Source organism: Oncorhynchus gorbuscha, linkage group LG02, assembly GCF_021184085.1.
Source record: "Oncorhynchus gorbuscha isolate QuinsamMale2020 ecotype Even-year linkage group LG02, OgorEven_v1.0, whole genome shotgun sequence".
Lineage (NCBI taxonomy): Eukaryota > Metazoa > Chordata > Actinopteri > Salmoniformes > Salmonidae > Oncorhynchus > Oncorhynchus gorbuscha.
In genome coordinates, this window is record NC_060174.1 from 66,921,275 (window position 1) to 66,941,037 (window position 19,763).

Here is a 19,763-nt window from a genome sequence, read left to right on the forward strand (position 1 = left end):
CGATTTCTTGACTAATGTTTTGTCATGTCCAGTGTAAATGAAGACATACTGTTAGGCCAACAAAAATAAGATCTATATTCACCACGTTCACATGGTATATTCCCCACTGGGCTACATTGCATTTAACCTACTGAGACTGACAACATTCGCTCGCTAATCAAACAGTCGTGGCCCCAAACTGGGTCTTCCATTTTGACATTTCAATTTCATTCTAGTGGCCTATCATGACAGGAAATAAACAGGGTGATCACTACGCTTCTCACGCTCCTACACGCATTGACACGTTCATCAGCTCATTGATTTCATACTTGTATGCCTCGTGAATTATGTGGTTAATTACATTGTCATTCAGTGTAAATAAGTAACATATCAATCAGGTATTTTATTTAATTACGGAATTTAAATACTTGTGTGTTTCTCAATGTCCCACTGACACATGCAATTAGATGTAAGAGGTGAGTCTTTAGCATGCCAGGTGTAGCCTAATTCAGATCACTTCAAGAAAGCAGGCTCCCAACCCCCACTAAAGCAGTGGTTGTCACCATAGACTTACCAATTAGAAATATTGAAATGTCATCTTTTAGGTTTGCTACTGAATATTGAGCAAGTTGAAGGCTCCAAGTGAAATGTATTCAAAAGTAGGCTAACTGAGCTTCATGTTTAGTTTCAACTCATGGCTCCTGACAGGGTCTTAAAACTGTGATTTCTTTCCACAGCACCTCCACTGGACAAACCGGAATATCTGTGGCCAAGGCCACGGTGGACAAGTTGCTGAAGGGGTATGACATCCGTCTAAGGCCTGATTTTGGAGGTGTGTGAGATATATTGCACCTGTGCTATTGGTTGTTATTTTTTCCTGAACCCCATTTGAATTGTTAGCCTTTTGGAACGCCAAAGGCAGAGGCTTTGAAGTGTCTGCTACCGTCTCATTTGCTCCGCGTCTGTTAACCACCACATATGGAAGATGGCTTTAGTTCTCTAGAAGTGGGGTGCATACAGAACCTGTCTAACACACGGTTTCTTGATGTGCAGCTGCATTGAAGGATTGTTAACCAAGGCTTATGCCAGTACACAAAGTCTTTGTAATAGAAAAAAAAACATGAAGCTTTTACCTACTGACGCAATTAATAGCGGGAACTTAGGCTAGTAGATTGGTATAATTGGAGAGAACATAATGGGTTGAACCACTAGCGTGGTGAGTTTTGAAAACAAGCTGAAGACAAGTGAGTCAGGCTGTAGCCATAGCAGTGAGTTCAGTCCTCTCTAAAATGTAGGGCAAGCTAAATGCGTTTATTATTGTCCCGTTTGTCAGTGGTACTGGCAAAATACTGACAAAAAGAGAAAGTTGTATAAAATGAAAGCTCATTTGTGAGGTTTAAATGTTACTTCCATGGTAATAGGAAAGCAACAGCATTATCTTGAAATCTTTTGTATAACACCCTTACCATGTCACAACACAACTGATTGGCAAAAATTCATTAAGAAGGAAAGAAATTCCAGAAATTAACTTAACAAGGCACACCTGTTAATTGAAATTCATTCCATGTGACTACCTCATGAAGCTGGTTGAGAGAATGCCAAGAGTGTGCAAAGTGGTCATCAGGGCAAAGGGTGGCTACTTTGAAGAATCTCAAATATAAAATATATTATGATTTGTTTAACACTTTTTACATGATTTGTTATTTTCATAGTTTTGTTGTCTTCACTATTGTTGTACAATGTAGAACATAGTAAAAATAAAGAACCTTGAATGAGTACGTGTGTCAACTTTTGACTGGTACTATATATATATATATATATCTATCATAGTACCTTAAAATACACATTTTAATCACTTACATGTTATCTTAAAATACACATTTTAATCACTTACATGTTATCCCAAAAACATGTTATTTTTGCTTTAATGTGAAAGCAGCCAATCGGTGTTGTTGTAAAAAGCACAGCAACATCCATGATCAGATACCTGAAACTTAAACAGGGTTTCAACAACAAAAACGGTTGTAAAACATAATTCAGCCATTTGTCTTTATTAGTTGTACTTTTCTCTCCTCTTTTTTTCTCTCTGTGGTTACTGTCAAGCTAGAATAGAGCTCCTTTGACAGAGATGTGCTATTGTGTATTTGGGATGTCACTCTCTCTCTCTCGCCGCCTTTGAATTATGCTTTGCTTAGCGGTCTACACTTGAAGTCACCATAAAAACATTGCATTAAGCTTTTTCTTGTCCAGCTCTCTCCTTGCTTTGCAGCTCTAGTCAGTTCCCATTGCTCCTCCACACTGCAGCACACTAAATTGTTAGTCTGAGTGTCCCGGGCAGGCAGCGGCAGCGCCTCTTCCTCCAGCCACGGCTGCCTCAGGCCAGGGAGCTGTAGTCCATCACATCCTGATAACTCCATCATCAATCAGCCACTTCTCTCCTGACACAACTGCTGACCAACTTCAGCTCTGGAGAGCCAAAAGAACGAGGGAGGCCTTTTAATTGGTGCCCCATGCTGGACTCAGATATTTGAAGCTATTGTGCTGGAACCAGAATAGAGAAAACTGACCCAGAACGCTATACTTGTCGATGATAGAGCCTGTGGTTTAAATGGTTGAATCCTGGCTTGCCCAGGGTGCTGCCGTGGGAACCAGTTGATGTGTGGTGGCCTTATTGCTGGTAGATCCGCATGAAAATGCAGGCTGCACTCGCTCCACACAGCCCCCTTGTCCCCTCGCCTCTTCATTGATCTCTGAGCCAGACTGGAGCCCTAAAACGGTCAACACAATCAAACATCAGGCCTTCACACACTATCTCCCCAGCCCCACCCCCACCCCCACCGCAACATCCACCTACCCCCACTACGAAGGGGGATCATATAAATTGGATTTCATTCTCTATGCTTTAGTTTAAGGACAAACTAGTCAACCTTTACTTTGTAGCGTGAATGACAACACGGGCTACTGTGACTTTTCTCTAAGCGTATCTGTGTCTAATTTTGCAGTTTATTTACAAAGAGTCCAGTGTATGATCAGCGAGGTTAGCAAAATGTCAAGATAGTATGGTGAAACAATAAAGACAGCTTTTCCATCTCACTGCACTCTCCTCTGCTGTGTTTCTGTGATATTCAGTGTTGGGTTAGTTGGTGATGGTGAGGACTTGTTTCTTACCTCTTTTATTCCTTTCATGATTGTGTAGATTATACTGTACTGTCTGACTGAGAAATAGCCTGTGCTAAGCACTATCCGAACCACCCAGGTGCTCTGTTGAATCTGATTATGCATTGAGGTAACTAGACAGACAAACAAGGTAGGAAAAGAATACATCACTGTGCTTGATGTTGATGAGGAGGAGGAGGAGGAGGAGGATGATGATGATGATGATAATGGGCGATATGGCCAAAAATGAATATCATGGTATTTTTCCAATTTTTGAAGTTATGATGGTATTTGATATTTTTGATTAATACAAGTTCTAAATTTGCTTTATGGGTAGGGTGTGACCCTAGGGTGGCAACACATACACTCTAAATTATTTCAATGGGTCTTTCTCCATTCTGATTGATTATACTGTTCAATTCAACTTTAGCCTAAAATAATTTCCTGCATTTCCATCCATTTCTGCATTTCTTGCACTCATTTGTGTTTCCTAGGGGACCCTATAATATTTGGCTACATTAAATCTTTATTCACATAGCCAACATATTCATGCTTTGCCTAATCCTCTTTGATTTCGAAGATACTGTTGCAGAAACAATATGCTGATTTAGGCCTCCACTAGCACTGGTATCAGGCTGTATTAGCTAACTACAGTTGAAGTCTGAAGTTTACATACACTTTAGCCAAATACATTTAAAATCCGTTTTTCACAATTCCTGACATTTAATCCGAGTAAAACTTCCCTGTCTTAAATCAGTTAGGATCACCACTTTATTTTAAGAATGTGAATTGTCAGAATAATAGAGAGTGATTTATTTAAACTTTGATTTATTTCATCGCATTCCCAGTGGGTCAGAAGTTTACATACACTCAATTAGTATTTGGTAGCATTGCTTTTAAATTGTTTAACTTGGGTCAAACGTTTCGTGTAGCCTTCCTTCCATTGCTCCCAATGATGAACCAGACTTGTGGAGGTCTACAATTCTTTGGCTGATTTCTTTTGATTTTTCCCATGATGTCAAGCAAATAGGCACTGAGTTTGAAGGTAGGCCTTGAAATACATCCACAGGTACACCTCCAATTGACTCAAATGATGTCAATTAGCCTATCAGAAGCTTCTAAAGCCATGACACAATTTTCTGGAATTGTCCAAGCTGTTTAAAGGCGGGGTTGAAAAATGAGGGGTTGAAAACTGAGTGTATGTAAACTTTGGACTTTAACTGTACGTTTGCACTGACTAACTAGCGATTAGCATTAGTGGCTAACATGATTTAGCTTAACTTGCTAAGAAAATACAAACTAGCTGTTTGCAGATGTAAGAAACACAAACTAATGTTGTAATTATAGAACGCTTGTGGATTTATATTAAGATCATATTGGAAACATTGTTGTAATCAACATTGTTGCATGTGCTGCATTGACCATGCAGACTGAACGAACGTGTCTCGTGGTCAAGTAACAAAAAATGCAGAGAGTGGGACAGGGGGTGACAGAGGGTGGGACCAGGTCTGTGTGGAAAGCGGCAGAGAGAGAGAGAGAGAGATGTCAAGCAAATAGAGAGAGAGAGAGCGGAGAGGGATGACTCAAGTAGCGGAGTAAACTATAAAAATGGACATTACACAAGGCATATCACATTTACCAAACATTCAAATACCGTTAGAGAAGGTAAAGTAAAAACCAAACTGGTCCGTGCATCAATTCCAGTAATTAGTCAAATAATGTATACCGCCCAGCCCTATAATGGGTCATGGTGGTAAGGCCAGTGTTTGGTTTATACATGGCATTACATTCATTGTATTGTTATATTTCTGTAGAATGGTCTTGCTTTGGCCTTGGCTAATGCATCTTGACAATAGGAAAAATGATAAGAAAAAGATAAACACTCTCTCTCCCTATCTGTCAACTTTGAACCTCTCTTGTCTCTGTTCTTTCTTAGAGTAGGACCAGCAAGGCTATATACAGACACCTGTTAGTCAGGCTTATTGAGGTAGTATGTACATGTAGGTATCGTTAAAGTGACTGCATATATGATGAACGGACAGTAGCAGAAGCGTAAAAAGATGGGTTGGCGGGTGGTGGGACACAATGCAGACAGCCCGGTTAGCCAATGTGCGGGAGCACTGGTTGGTCGGGCCAATTTAGGTAGTATGTACATGAATGTATAGTTAGTGATTATGCATATAAGATAAACAGAGAGTAGCAGCAGCATAAAAGAGGAGATGGGGGGGGCACACAATGCAAATAGTCCGGGTAACCCTGATCCCCACATAACTGAGGGGCAGCTCGGGACCGAGGGGCAGCTCGGGACCGAGGGGCAGCTCGGGACCGAGGGGCAGCTCGGGACCGAGGGGCAGCTCGGGACAGAGGGGCAGCTCGGGACAGAGGGGCAGCTCGGGACAGAGGAACAGCTCGGGATAGAGGGGCAGCTCAGGACAGCGGGGCAGCTCGGGACAGAGGGGCAGCCCGGGACAGAAGCAGCCCAGTACTGAGGGGAAGCCCGGTACTGAGAGGAAGCCCAGTACAGAGAGGAAGCCTAGTACTGAAAGGAAGCTCAGTACTGAGAGGAAGCTCAGGCAGGTAGTAGGCTCCGGTAAATCCTGGCTGGCTGGTGGACCTGGATGATTCAGGTTGTCTGGCCGATCTAGAAGATCTTGGCAGACTGGCACTTCTGGCAGATCCTGGCAGACTGGCACTTCTGGCGGATCCTGGCAGACTGGTGACGCTGGGCCGACTGGCGGCGCTGGGCAGACAGGAGACTCCGGCAGCGCAGGAGAGGAGAAAGGCTCTGGCTGAGCTGAACAGACGGGAGACTCCAACAGTGCAGGAGAGGAGAAAAGCTCTGGTTGCGCTGAACAGGCGAGGCGCATTGTACGCGCTGGGCCGACTGGGAGCACTGGTGGCGCTGGACATACAGGAGACTCCGGCAGCGCAAGAGAGGAGAAAGGCTCTGGCTGCGCTAAACAGGCGGGAGACTCCGATAGCGCAGGAGAAGAGAACCGCTCTGGTTGCGCTAAACAAGCGGGAGACTCCGGCAGCGCAGGAGGGAAGAAAAGCACTGGCTGCGCTGAACAGGCGAGGCGCACTGGAGGCCTGGTGCGTGGTGCTGGAACTGGTGGTACTGGCGCGAGGACACGCACAGGAAGCCTGGTGCGGGGAGCTGCTACCGGAGGACTGGTGTGTAGAGGTGGCTCTGGATAGACCGGACCGTGCAGGCGCACTGGAGCTCTAGAGCACCGAGCCTGCCCAAGCTTACCTGGCTCGATGCCCACTCTAGCCCGGCCAATAGGAAGGGCTGGTATGTGTCGCAGCTGGCTCTGCACCCGCACTGGAAACACCGTGCGCTCCATAGCATAACACGGTGCCTGCCCGGTCTCTCTAGCCCAACGGTGAGCACAGGGAGTATGCGCAGGTTTCCTACCTGGCATAACTATTCTCCCTTTTAGCCCCCCCCCCAATATTTTTTTGGGGGTGACTTTCCGGTTTCCAACCGCGTCGCCGTGCTGCCTCCTCATACATGTGCCTCTCCGCTTTAGCTGCCTCTATTTCCTCCTTGGGACGGCGATATTCTCCCGGCTGCTCCCAGGGTCATTGACCGTCTAATTCCTCCTCCCATGTCCAAATCTCCAAATGATGCAGTCTCTCCCATTGCAACTGCTCTTCACGATTAACAGGGAGAGTAGGCTCAGGTCTATTCTCTGACTCAGCCACTCTCTCTCTGCGCTTTCCCCCTTTACCTTCGGTTTTCGCTCTGTATAGCAATGCTTTCCTTCTCGATTCCATACGTGTATAGCCCTCTTCGCATTGCTGTAGGGAATCCCAGGCGGGCTCCTGCACTCGCTCTGGGTCGGCCGCCCACCTGTCGATTTCTTCCCACGTCGTATAATCCTTGCTTCTGTTGTCCATAACGTCCACCTTCAGATCCTGCCAGTTCACACGCTGCTCGGTCTGTGATTCGTGGTGGGTGATTCTGTAATGTTGTTCGTGGTGGGTGATTCTGTAATGTTGTTCGTCTGTTGTTTGTAGAGAGTCAGACCGAAATGCAGCGTGTAGGTTACTCATGACATTTAATGAAGCAAATGCTGTACATGAAATAACTGAAAATACAAAAACAACAAACGAGTGAAACAAATACAGCCTATCTGGTGACTAACACTAAGACAGGTACAATCACCCACGAAATACAACGCGCACTCAGGCTGCCTAAATACGGTTCCCAATCCGAGACAACGAGAATCAGCTGACTCCAATTAGGAATCGCCTCAGGCAGCCAAGCCTAACTAGACACACCGCTACTAATACACACTCCCAATTAATACAAACCCCAATACGAAATACAATATATAAACCCATGTCACACCCTGGCCTACCCAAACATATAACAAAAACACATGATACAATGACCAAGGCGTGACATGTACCGCAACAAAATGTGGAAAAGGCAATGGTGTTAAGTACTTAAGTAAAAATACTTTAAAATATTACTTAAGTAGTTTTTCTGAGTATCTGTACTTTATTTTACTATTGTTATTTTTGACGACTTTTACTCCACAACATTCCTAAAAACAATGATGTACTTTTTACTCCACCCATTTTCCCTGGCACCCAAAAGTACTTGTTGCATTTAATTTAATTTCTTAGCAGGACAGGGAAATGGTCCAATTCACACACTTCTCAATAGAACATCCCTGGTCATCCCTACAGCCTCTGATCTGGTGGACTCACTAAACACAAAATGCTTAATTTGTAAATGAGTGTGTGGAGTGTGCCCTTGGCGAGCCGTAAATTTACAAAAAAAGACAATTGTGCTGTCTGGTTTGCTTAGTATAAAGAATGTGAAATGATTTATACTTTTACTTTTGGTAATTAAGTATATTTTTGCATTCATATTCACTGTTGATACTTAAGTATATTTAAACCCAAATACTTTTAGACTTTTACTCAAGTAGTAATTTGCTGACTGCACGGTGTAACATTTCCACCAATAAAAAGGAAATGGAATCAGCTGTTGATGCCATTAAATGAATGACCTCCTATAAAGGCTTTATTTACAACTTCTTATCAGGTCAGCTGTTGACAACCTTGATTTTTACCAGATCACGGTTTGTCATTTGGAGCCAGGCCTTTCAACAAAGACAGCCCCAGGTTGCCCCACACATGGATGGTCTCATGACGAAGGAGTCCATTTACGGTCAGGTCATATAAAACATGGCCCAGTGTTTAATTAGCTAAATTGAAAAGGAAAGTTGTCTGGATACGCAACATGTCACACCCGAGGCTGTGATACACTAAGGGTTTTTGTGGCAAGGGAATTTCTCCCCTTTAGATTTTTCTTTGTGATGACAATGGGGAGAGAAAGATGTGGTGTGATTTCAGCAGTAAGTAATGTGTTGCACTTGAATTTGTTGTAATTGCAACAATGTGAGAACACATCACCATCCCTCTGTCACTGCAGGGACAGCGCTGGGAGCATGTGGTCAGTACTAAAGCACCTCCCGCATGAAAACAGGCACGGTCACGCACGCACACACACACAGCACTAACAGTCTTAATCTATCCCTTTTCATCCCCATCTTAGTCATCAATACCCTCTCTTTCCCTCTCTCAGATAAATACACACATGCATACACGCTCCCACATACACACTCCTGACCACTCCGGCGCAAGGACCCTCAGATTTTTCCTGTTTACTACTAGCCACCTAGCAATTTTATGAAGATGGCTTTAGCTAGCCCAGATAGGTTCTCAACCTTGAAACTAGCTACGAAGAAGCCATTTCAGACTATTAATCTAGTTAGAGTAGCTAGCTTGTCTATCTTAGTTATTAGCATGCCTGCTGTCCAGTTTGGTAGACTTTAAAAAACAACCAATAACTAAATGTACTGAATTAGACTCACATTGCTTTCAATCTTTTATTTCAATCTTTTATCCATATTTTAGTAGAGATGCAGAGAAGCATATGACCTTTTCCACATTTTATTACGTTACTGTCACACCTTGGTCATTGTATTTTGTGTTTTTGGTATGTTTGGGTAAGCCAGGGTGTGACATGGGTTTATATGTTGTGTTTCGTATTGGGGTTTGTAGTAATTGGGATTGTGTATGATTAGGGGTGTGTCTAGTTAGGCTTGGCTGCCTGGGGCGATTCTCAATCAGAGTCAGGTGCTTGTCGTTGTCTCTGATTGAGAACCGTATTTAGACAGCCTGACTTTCGCGTTGTATTTTGTGGGTGTTTGTACCTGTCTCTGTGTTGTAGTCACCAGATAGGCTGTAATTAGTTTCACGTTTCGTTTGTTGTTTTCTTATATCAGTTATTTCATGTACAGCGATTCTTTCATTAAAAGTCATAGTAACCTACACGCTGCATTTCGGTCTGACTCTCTTCATACAACAGACGAACGTCGTTACAGTTACAGCCTTATTATGAAATTGATTTTAAAAATACAAGTCCTCAAATCCTCAGCAATCTACACACAATAATGAGATTGTTTTTGCAAGTTTATTAAAAATAAAAAAAAGATACCTTATTCACATAAGTATTCAGACCCTTTCATATGAGACTCGAAATTGAGCTCAGGTGCCTCCTGTTTCCATTGATCATCATAGAGATATTTCTAGAACTTGATTGGTGTCCACCTGTGGTAACTTAAATTGATTGGACATTATTTGGAAAGGCACACACCTGTCTATTTAAGGTCCCACAGTTGACAGTGCAGGTCAGAGCAAAAACCAAGCCATGAGGTTGAAGGAATTGCCCGTAGAGCTCCGAGACAGGATTGTTTTGAAGCACAGATCTGAGGAAGGGTACCAAAATATTTCTGCAGCATTGAAGGTCTCCAAGAACACAGTGGCCTCCATAATTCTTAAATTAAAGAAGTTTGGAACCACCAAGACTCTTCATAGAACTGGCAGCCCGGCCAAACTGACCAATCGGGGAAGAAGGGCCTTGGTCAGGGAGGTGACCAATAATCTGATAGTCACTCTGACAGAGATCTAGTTCCTCTGTGGAGATGGGAGAACCTTCCAGAAGGACAACCACCTCTGCAGCACCCTACCAATCAGGTCTGTATGGTAGAAGGGCCAGACAGACGCCATTCCTCAGTAAAAGGCACATAACAGCCCACCTGGAGTTTCTCAGACAATGAGAAACAAGATTCTCTGGTCTGATGAAACCAAGATTGAACTCTTTGGCCTGAATGCCAAGCGTCATGTCTGGAAGAAACCTGACACCATCCCTACAGTGAAGCATGGTGGTGGAGGCATTATCTGAATGGATGTTTTTCGGCGGCAGGGACTGGGAGACGAGTCAGAATCAAGGTAAAGATGAACGGAGCAAAGTACAGAGAGATCCTTGATGAAACCTGCTTCAGAGCGCTCAGACTGGGGCAAAGGTTCACCTTCCAACAGGACAATGACTCTAAACACACAACCAGGACAACGCAGGTGTGGCTTCGGGACAAGTCTCTGAATGTCCTTGAGTGGCCCAACCAGAGCCTGGACATGAACCCGATCAAACATCTCTGGAGAGACCTGAAAATAGCTGTACAGAAACGCTCCCAATCCAACCTGACAGAGCTTGAGAGGATCTGCAGAGAAGAATGGAAGAAACTCCCCAAATACAGGTATGCCAAGCTTGTAGCGTCCTACCCAAGAAGACTCCAGCCTGTAATCGCTGCCAAAGGTGCTTCAACAAAGTACTGAGTAAAATGTCTGAATACTTATGTAAATGGTAGTAATTATATATATATATATAAATATATATAGGTGAATGCACCAATTTGTAAGTCGCTCTGGATAAGAGCGTCTGCTAAATGACTTAAATGTAAATGTAATGTTAAATGTAATATATATTTTTTTAAGAACCACCAGTTATGAGGATACAAACAGATCAAGTGGTATGCTTAGATGTGCAGAAAAATAGACATATTTCTTTTTATATAGAATTCAGTAGAATCATTATGACTCTAGATTACAGGAAAAAGCTGTTTCGGGTGTTTGAAAAATGCTAAATTCTCCAACTACCCTCCAACCATCCTCACGTGCTTTGTGTCCGCTCAGAATTTTGGGGTGCATGACGACCCTGCCAGCACACACGCCATCACATATGCAGGCATGCGCACACACAACCACAGACACACACATGCAGACACACACATGCAGACACACACATGCAGACACACCCATGCAGACACACACATGCAGACACACACGCACACACACGCAGACACAGACACACACATGCAGACACACAGACACACACATGCAGACACACAGACACACACACACAGACACACACACACACACGCAGACACACACACACATGCAGACAGACGCAGACACACAAATGCAGACACACACACACATACATGCAGACACACACACATACATGCAGATACACACACACGCATGCAGACACACACACACATACAGACACACACATACAGACACACACATGCAGACACACCCACGCAGACACACACCCACGCAGACAGACACACACGCAGACAGACACACACGCAGACAGACACACACGCAGACAGACAAATGCAGACACAGACAGACAAATGCAGACACAGACAGACAAATGCAGATGCAGACACACACACGCACACACGCACACACGCACACACGCAGACACACACACGCACACACGCACACACGCAGACACACACACACACATACACATGCAGACACACACACACACACACACATACAGATACACAGACACATACAGACAAACACACATGCAGACACACACACACACACACACATGCAGACACACACACACACACACACATGCAGACACACACATACAGACACACACATACAGACAGACACACACACGCAGACGCAGACACACACACGCAGACACAGACACATAGACACACACACGCAGACACAGACACATAGACACACACACGCAGACACAGACACATAGACACACACACGCAGACACAGACACATAGACACACACACGCAGACACAGACACATAGACACACACATACAGACACACACACACATGCAGACATGTTTACTATCTGTCAAATACTGTCCACGTTACAGTACGGTACATGTACTATACATATCTACCTCAATTACCTCATACCCCTGCATATCGACTCAGTACTGGTACCCCTTGTCTATAGCCAAGTTATCATTACTCATTCTGTATCTATTAATACTGTTATTACATGTTTTACTTTTCTATTATTTTCTTTCTTCCGCGTTGCTGGGAAGGGTCCGTAAGTAAGCATTTCACTGTTAGTCCACACCTATTGTTTACGATGCACATGACGAATGCAATTGGATTTGATTTGATTTGACACACACGCTCAGACTGCGTTAGAGGCTGCCTATCTCCTTGCGTCAGAGGATCCTTCTGTACTGAGATCCCTATCCTAGTCACCATGATTAGAATCTAAAGTGCACATCCCAGACGGCTAGATCTGACTTTTCAGTCCGACTTCACCAGGGGGATAGAATACTAGCTGCTGAACTACAGTGCATGTCGTCTATGGTTGGTTTTAAGATAGGCTATGATAAGACTCACAATGCAAATGCAAGACTGAGACAGCCATGACTTCTGACAAACCATTAGGCCTGTAATGTATTTTTAAATGTTGTGGAGAATAGTACCATTTTTGGGATCAAAGTCCATCCAAATTTCCGAGCTTGACATTGTCAACTATCACATGGTGACCACTTCATTTTGTGTCACACATTTCTCCAAACAAGGTTGTCCGCCAAACAATCACGTGATCACGGTGGCCAGGTGGTCATATCAGTCAATAAGTGCAGAATAATTAAGGCTATGGTCAAATAGGAGATCTCCTAGAAATGACACTGTGACCTGAAAGCCCCTAATTACATTGTCTATGAGCAGCTCATCATTTGGAGTTTTAAGTGGCCTTAAAGGACTGTGGGAAATCTAATGAAAACCAGTGGTCTGTAAATTGTTTCGGTAAGTGTTTTTCTTCTCTGTTATCTACATCTTCCAACATTTGACTCCCATTGGTGGTTACTTTTAAAAGCATTGTCAAATTATTTATAGGCACATTTGTTTTAAAAAGGGAAATCCGCACAATTGTATCTCACTCTGTCTATATGTCCGTCTTCAATATTGTTACATCAGCCTTCTGTGTAATGGAATGTAGGAATGGAATTCCAGTAGTACGTTTTCTCAACTTGAATTTGCTGCAGGGTTTAGTTGGGAGGTTGTTGACTATCTTAGTCTACTGTAGTAATATGGGTGTGTGTATAGCAATGTGTTGTCGTACTCCAACCTGCTGTAGAGTACTCTGACTACTATCACAAGGTTGAACTACGAATTTAAACAAGGTGTGGCCATACGCATCTGATATATATGGCAATTTACATTGCAGCGCCAAATATTAGTGGGATGGACAGCATATCTCAGACAAATGCCAGCATACAGCAGCCTGAGTAGCGCAGAACTTGTTAGTTATGTGATTTAACAGTCCCAGCCACAGACAGTGACGGCCAGCCCACAGAACAACACTGACCCAGGGCTTCTGGTTCCTCCCGGTTCTGACAGGCCCCTTCCCACCATGCATCTGTAACACATATGGCCTTTATAAAGCATGTCTCCTTTAAAAGGCATTATAAAGCACAATAATGCATTTGTATTGAATTCATATTTATTCTGCATTATAAACTGGGGGGTTTGAGTGCTGATTAGCTGACAGCTGTGTTATACCACAGGTATGATAAAACATTTATTTTTACTGCTCTAATTGCATTGGTAACCAGTTTATAATAGCAATAAAGCACATTGGGGGTTGGTGGTATATGGACAAGATACCAAGGCTAAGGGCTGTATCCAGGCACTCTGTGTTGAACAGCCCTTAGCTGTGGTATATTGGCTATATACCACACCCCCTCAGGCCTTATTGCTTAATTATACGTTCCAAATGAGTAAGAGCTCAGGGCATATTTAAAAAAAAAATGTTTTTGTCTTTTACAAAATGGAGGGTATTATGTATGGCTGTCATAGTCAGGGTGATGACTGCTACATTTACATCATTTACATCATCCAGAGTGACTTACATGATCAATTAGGGTTAAGTGCCTTACTCGAGCACATTGACAGATTTTTCACCTATTTGGCTCAGGGATTCAAATCAAATCAAATTGTATTTGTCACATACACATGGTTAGCAGATGTTAATGTGAGTGTAACGAAATGCTTGTGCTTCAAGTTCCGACCACGCAGTGATATCTAACAAGTAATCTAACCTAACAATTTCACAACTACTACAAGTGTAAAGGAATGAATAAGAATATGTACGTAAAAATATATGCATGAGTGATGTCCGAATGGCATAGGCAAGATGCAGTAGATGGTATATAGTACAGTATATACATATGAGATGAGTAATGTAGGGTATGTAAACATGATATAAAATGCCATTGTTTAAAGTGGCTAGTGATACATTACATACATTTTTCCATTATTAAAGTTATTAAAGAGTTGAGTCAGTATGTTGGCAGCAGCCACTCAATGTTAGTGATGGCTGTTTAACAGTCTGATGGCCTTGAGATAGAAGCTGTTTTTCAGTCTCCCGGTCCCTGCTTTGATGCACCTGTACTGACCTCGCCTTCTGAATGATAGCAGAGTGAACAGGCAGTGGCTCGGGTGGTTGTTGTCCTTGATTATCTTTTTGGCCTTCCTGTGACATCGGGTGGTGTAGGTGTCCTGGAGGGCAGGTAGTTTGCCCCCGGTGATGCGTTGTGCAGACCTCACTACTCTCTAGAGAGCCTTACGGTTATGGACAGAGTAGTTGCCGTACCAGGCGGTGATACAGCCCGACAGGGTGCTCTCGATTGTGCATCTGTAAAAATTTGAGCCAAATTTCTTCAGCCTCCCGAGGTTGAAGAGGCGCTGCTGCGCCTTCTTCACCACGCTGTCTGTGTGGGTGGACCATTTCAGTTTGTCTGTGATGTATATGCCGAGGAACTTAAAACTTTTGCACCCTCTCCACTACTGTCCCGTCGACTGAGTACTTCCGGCGCCGACAGAAGTTGCCGCTTCGCACTCCTTGGAAACTATGCAGTATTTAGTTTTTTTGTGTGTTATTTCTTACAATGTTACCCCAGGAAATCTTAGGTTTTATTACATACAGTCGGGAGTAACTATTGGATATAAGAGCAACGTCAACTCACCAAAATTACGACCAGGAATCTGACTTTCCTGAAGCGAATCCTCTGTTTGGCCCATCACCCAGGACAATGGATCGGATCCCAGCCGGCGACCCAAAACAACGGCGCCGCAGAAGGGGCAGAAGAAGCGGTATTCTGGTCAGGCTCCGTAGACGGGCACATCGCGCACCGCTCCAGAGTATACTAGTCGCCAATGTCCAGTCTCTTGACAACAAGGTAGACGAAATCCGAGCAAGGGTTGCCTTCTAGAGAGACATCAGAGACTGTAACGTTCTTTGTTTCATGGAAACATGGCTCACTCGAGACACGCTATCGGAGTCGGTACAACCACCTGGTTTCTTCACGCATCGCGCCGACAGAAACAAGCATCTCTCTGGTAAGAAGAAGTGTGGGGGTGTATGCCTTATGATTAATGAGACGTAGTGTGATCATAGCATACAGGAACTCAACTTAGAATTCCTCACAATCAAATGCCGACCGCATTATCTACCAAGAGAATTCTCTTCGATCATAATCACAGTCATGTATATTCCCCCCCAAGCAGACACATCAACGGCCCTGAAAGAACTTCATTCGACTCTATGTAAACTGGAAACCACATATCCTGAGGCTGCATTTATTGTAGCTGGGGATTTTAATAACAAGGCTAATCTGAAAACAAGGCTCCCTAAATTCTATCAGCATATCGATTGCGCTACCGGGCTGGCAAAACTCTGGATCATTGTTATTCTAACTTCCGCAACGCATATAAGGCCCTCCCCCAACCTTTTTTCGGAAATGCTGACCACGACTCAACTTTTGTTGCTCCCAGCCTATAGACCGAAACTAAAACAGAAAGCTCCCTCGCTCAGGTCTGTTCAACGCTGGTCCGACCAATCGGATTCTACGCTTCAAGATTGCTTCGATCACATGGACTGGGATATGTTCCGCAAAGCATCGAACAACAGCATTGATGAATACGCTGATTTGGTGAGTGAGTTTATTAGCAAGTGCATCGGTGATGTTGTACCCACAGCGTCTATTAAAACATTCCCCAACCAGAAACCGTGGATTGATGGCAGCATTTGCACAAAACTGAAAGCGCGACCACTGCTTTTAATCAGGGCAAGGTGACCAGAAACATGACCGAATACAAACAGTGTAGCTATTCCCTCCGCAAGGCAATCAAACAAGCTAAGCGTCAGTATAGAGACAAAGTAGAGTCGCAATTCAACGGCTCAGACGCGAGAGGTATGTGGCAGGGTCTACAGTCAATCATGGACTATAAAAGAAAAACCAGCCCCGCAGCGGACCACGATGTCTTACTCCCAGATAGACTGAACAACTTCTTTGCTTGCTTTGAGGACAATACAGTGCCACTGACACGGCCCGCTACCAGAACCTGCGGGCTCTCCTTCATTGCAGCCAACATGAGTAAAACATTTAACGTGTTAACCCTCGCAAGGCTGCAGGCCCAGACGGCATCCCCAGCCGCGTCCTCAGAGCATGCGCAGACCAGCTGGCTGCTGTGTTTACAGACATAATCAATCCTTATCCCAGTCTGCTGTTCCCACATGCTTCAAGAGGGCCACCATTGTTCCTGTTCCCAAGAAAGCTAAGGTAACTGAGCTAAACTACTACCGCCCCGTAGCACTCACTTCCGTCATCATGAAGTGCTTTGAGAGACTAGTCAAGGACCATATCACTTCCACCCTACCTGACAGCCTAGACCCACTCCAATTTGCTTACCGCCCCAATAGGTCCACAGACAACACAATTGCAATCACACTGCACAATGTCCTAACTCATCTGGACAAGAGGAATACCTAAGTAAGAATGCTGTTCATCGACTACAGCTCAGCGTTTAACACCATAGTACCCTCCAAACTCATCATTAAGATGGAGACCCTGGGTCTCGACCCCGCCCTGTGCAACTGGGTCCTGGACTTCCTGACAGGCCACCCCCAGGTGGTGAGGGTAAGTAACAACATCTCCACCTCGCTGATCCTCAACACTGGGGCCCCACAAGGGTACGTTCTCAGCCCTCTCCTGTACTCCGTGTTCACCCACTGCATGGCCATGCACGCCTCCATCTCAATCATCAAGTTTGCAGACGAAACTACAGTGGTATGCTTGATTAACAACAACGAAGAGACGGCCTACAAGGAGGAGGTGAGGGCCCTCGGAGTGTGGTGTCAGGAAAATAACCTCACACTCAATGTCAACAAAACAAAGGAGATGATCGTGGACTTCATGAAACAGCAGAGGGAGCAGTGACCTAACCGCTGTGTCAGTGGGTTATATAATCAAACCACTAGGCTATCTGCCGCCTGTTACAATGAGCCTTGCTTTGTAGTACGAGGCTGTTGAAATCAAACACATTGTTCTCTATCCACCTGTGATTGTTGTTTCATGGGTTAACAATACCACAATACAAGTTCTCCCGATACTGTACATCCAAGTAGTCATTTTTGATTCATTTGGTAAATGCCAGTTGACCTCTCAGTGAATACTTAATTTGTTAAAGAACATTCTGCTAAGCTGCCAAAACATCGATATATTGTGGGTTGCTTGGCAATTAAAAGATTTATCTCGTGTTGTGTTCTCATTGTGTTGTAAGTCTCTGTTTGAGACTGCTAGTTTGTTCTCTACAGCGGTGTGCACTATTGCTGCTGAATGTCTTCTCTGTGGGCTGCGTTGGTGCCTGGCTGTGGGCGGAGGGGAGCAGAGACTGGAGCATGGCTCTGCCTGTGTCTCTGTCTTTGTCTCTGCCCGCCGTCATTGATTTGGGCAGAGGAGCGGGGATCATGAGTCACCGGTGTGCCGCGGTGCTCTGGATCCTACCAAGGGGAATTCAGTGTAATGATCTCGCACAAGAGTCGCAAAACAAAAAGCAAAGCCTCAGCTGAGTCCGTGCCAAGTGGCGAGAGAGCCTGGCTTAGCTCCATCCCACTCCCCTCCCCTTGGAGAACGCACTTTAAATCTAGCTGTCATCACCGCTGAAATGGTTTTTATGGTCTCAGCTTCCACCGTTAACAAAGCTTGAAATGTGGGTGACATATCACTGGTGCTATGAACATGCCCCTCTCGCCCCTGGGCCCAGAGCTAGGCATCCCTAGGCCTCTCCTCAATTCCGTCTTCCTACTTTGCCGTGTGTGTTAGTGTGTGTGAGTGGGAGGTAGGTAGGTTACCTTCATATAAGAGCGGCCATTGAAATGAAAGTTGTACCAAATGGGGAGACATTGTCTCTAGACAAATAATGACAAAATGATGTGAAAGATGATGATATTTGCTGGAAATTCAGTACAGGCCCAATGCGGTTACTATGTCTTATTTCTCAGCATGCCCATCATACGTTTTTATCCCTACAACTAAAAGGTTGACACGCTCTCTTCCTGTGTGCCTCTGGTATGTCCTGTTACCTGGCTGGCCCTCCTGTGGAGCCAGATTCAGAAGCTGGTGTGTAGAAAACATTATTTGATGACTCCCATAAGCCTGACCTGTGGGTTTGTCCCAGTCTACTGTAAAGCTCCCGTCCTGGGGTTTGGTCCCAATATACTGTAAAGCTCTTGTCCTGGGGTTTGGTGCTGGTCTACTGTAAACATCCTGTCCTGGGGGTTGGTCTCGGTCTACTGTAAAGTTCCTGTCCTGGGGGTTGGACCCGGTCTACTGTAAAGCTCCTGTCCTGGGGGTTGGTCTCGGTCTACTGTAAAGCTCTTGTCCTGGGGGTTGGTCCCAGTCTACTGTAAAGCTCTTTTCCCGGGGGTTTGGTCCCAGTCTAATGTAAAGCTCTTGTCCTGGGGGTTGGTCCCAGTCTACTGTAAAGTACCTATCCTGGGGGTTTGGTCCCAGTCTACTGTAAAGCTCTTGTCCTGGGGGTTGGTCCCAGTCTACTAGTAAAATACCTATCCTGGGGGTTGGTCCCAGTCTACTATAAAATACCTATCCTGGGGGTTGGTCCCAGTCTACTATAAAGTACCTATCCTGGGGGTTGGTCCCAGTCTACTATAAAGTACCTATCCTGGGGGTTGGTCCCAGTCTACTATAAAATACCTATCCTGGGGGTTGGTCCCAGTCTACTATAAAGTACCTATCCTGGGGGTTGGTCCCAGTCTACTATAAAGTACCTATCCTGGGGGTTGGTCCCAGTCTACTATAAAGTACCTATCCTGGGGGTTGGTCCCAGTCTACTATAAAATACCTATCCTGGGGGTTGGTCCCAGTCTACTGTAAAGTACCTATCCTGGGGGTTGGTCCCAGTCTACTATAAAGTACCTATCCTGGAGGTTGGTCCCAGTCTACTATAAAGTACCTATCCTGGGGGTTGGTCCCAGTCTACTATAAAATACCTATCCTGGGGGTTGGTCCCAGTCTATTGTAAAGTACCTATCCTGGGGGTTGGTCCCAGTCTACTGTAAAGCTCCAGGCCATTTGTGTTATTGGTTTCAGTCAAAGGGCCAGGGACATTCCA

At 44.6% G+C, this 19,763-nt stretch overlaps 1 protein-coding gene across 3 annotated transcripts in view; it reads left to right on the top strand.

Annotated features, from left to right (window-relative positions):
* LOC124007883 (gamma-aminobutyric acid receptor subunit beta-4-like) overlaps window positions 1-19,763 on the top strand; it is a 67,762-nt gene that overhangs the window by 1,899 nt on the left and 46,100 nt on the right. Inside the window, exons 1-2 of one of the 3 annotated variants that reach the window (XM_046318726.1) lie at window positions 336-455; window positions 717-811. Coding sequence is in view for 1 of the 3 variants with exons in the window: in XM_046318716.1 (XP_046174672.1) it covers window positions 717-811 (95 nt within the window). In the remaining 2 variants the exon portion in view is untranslated. Of the gene's footprint in view, window positions 1-335; window positions 456-520; window positions 639-716; window positions 812-19,763 lie in introns of those variants that run through there. The other 2 variants (XM_046318736.1, XM_046318716.1) reach the window with 2 other exon arrangements.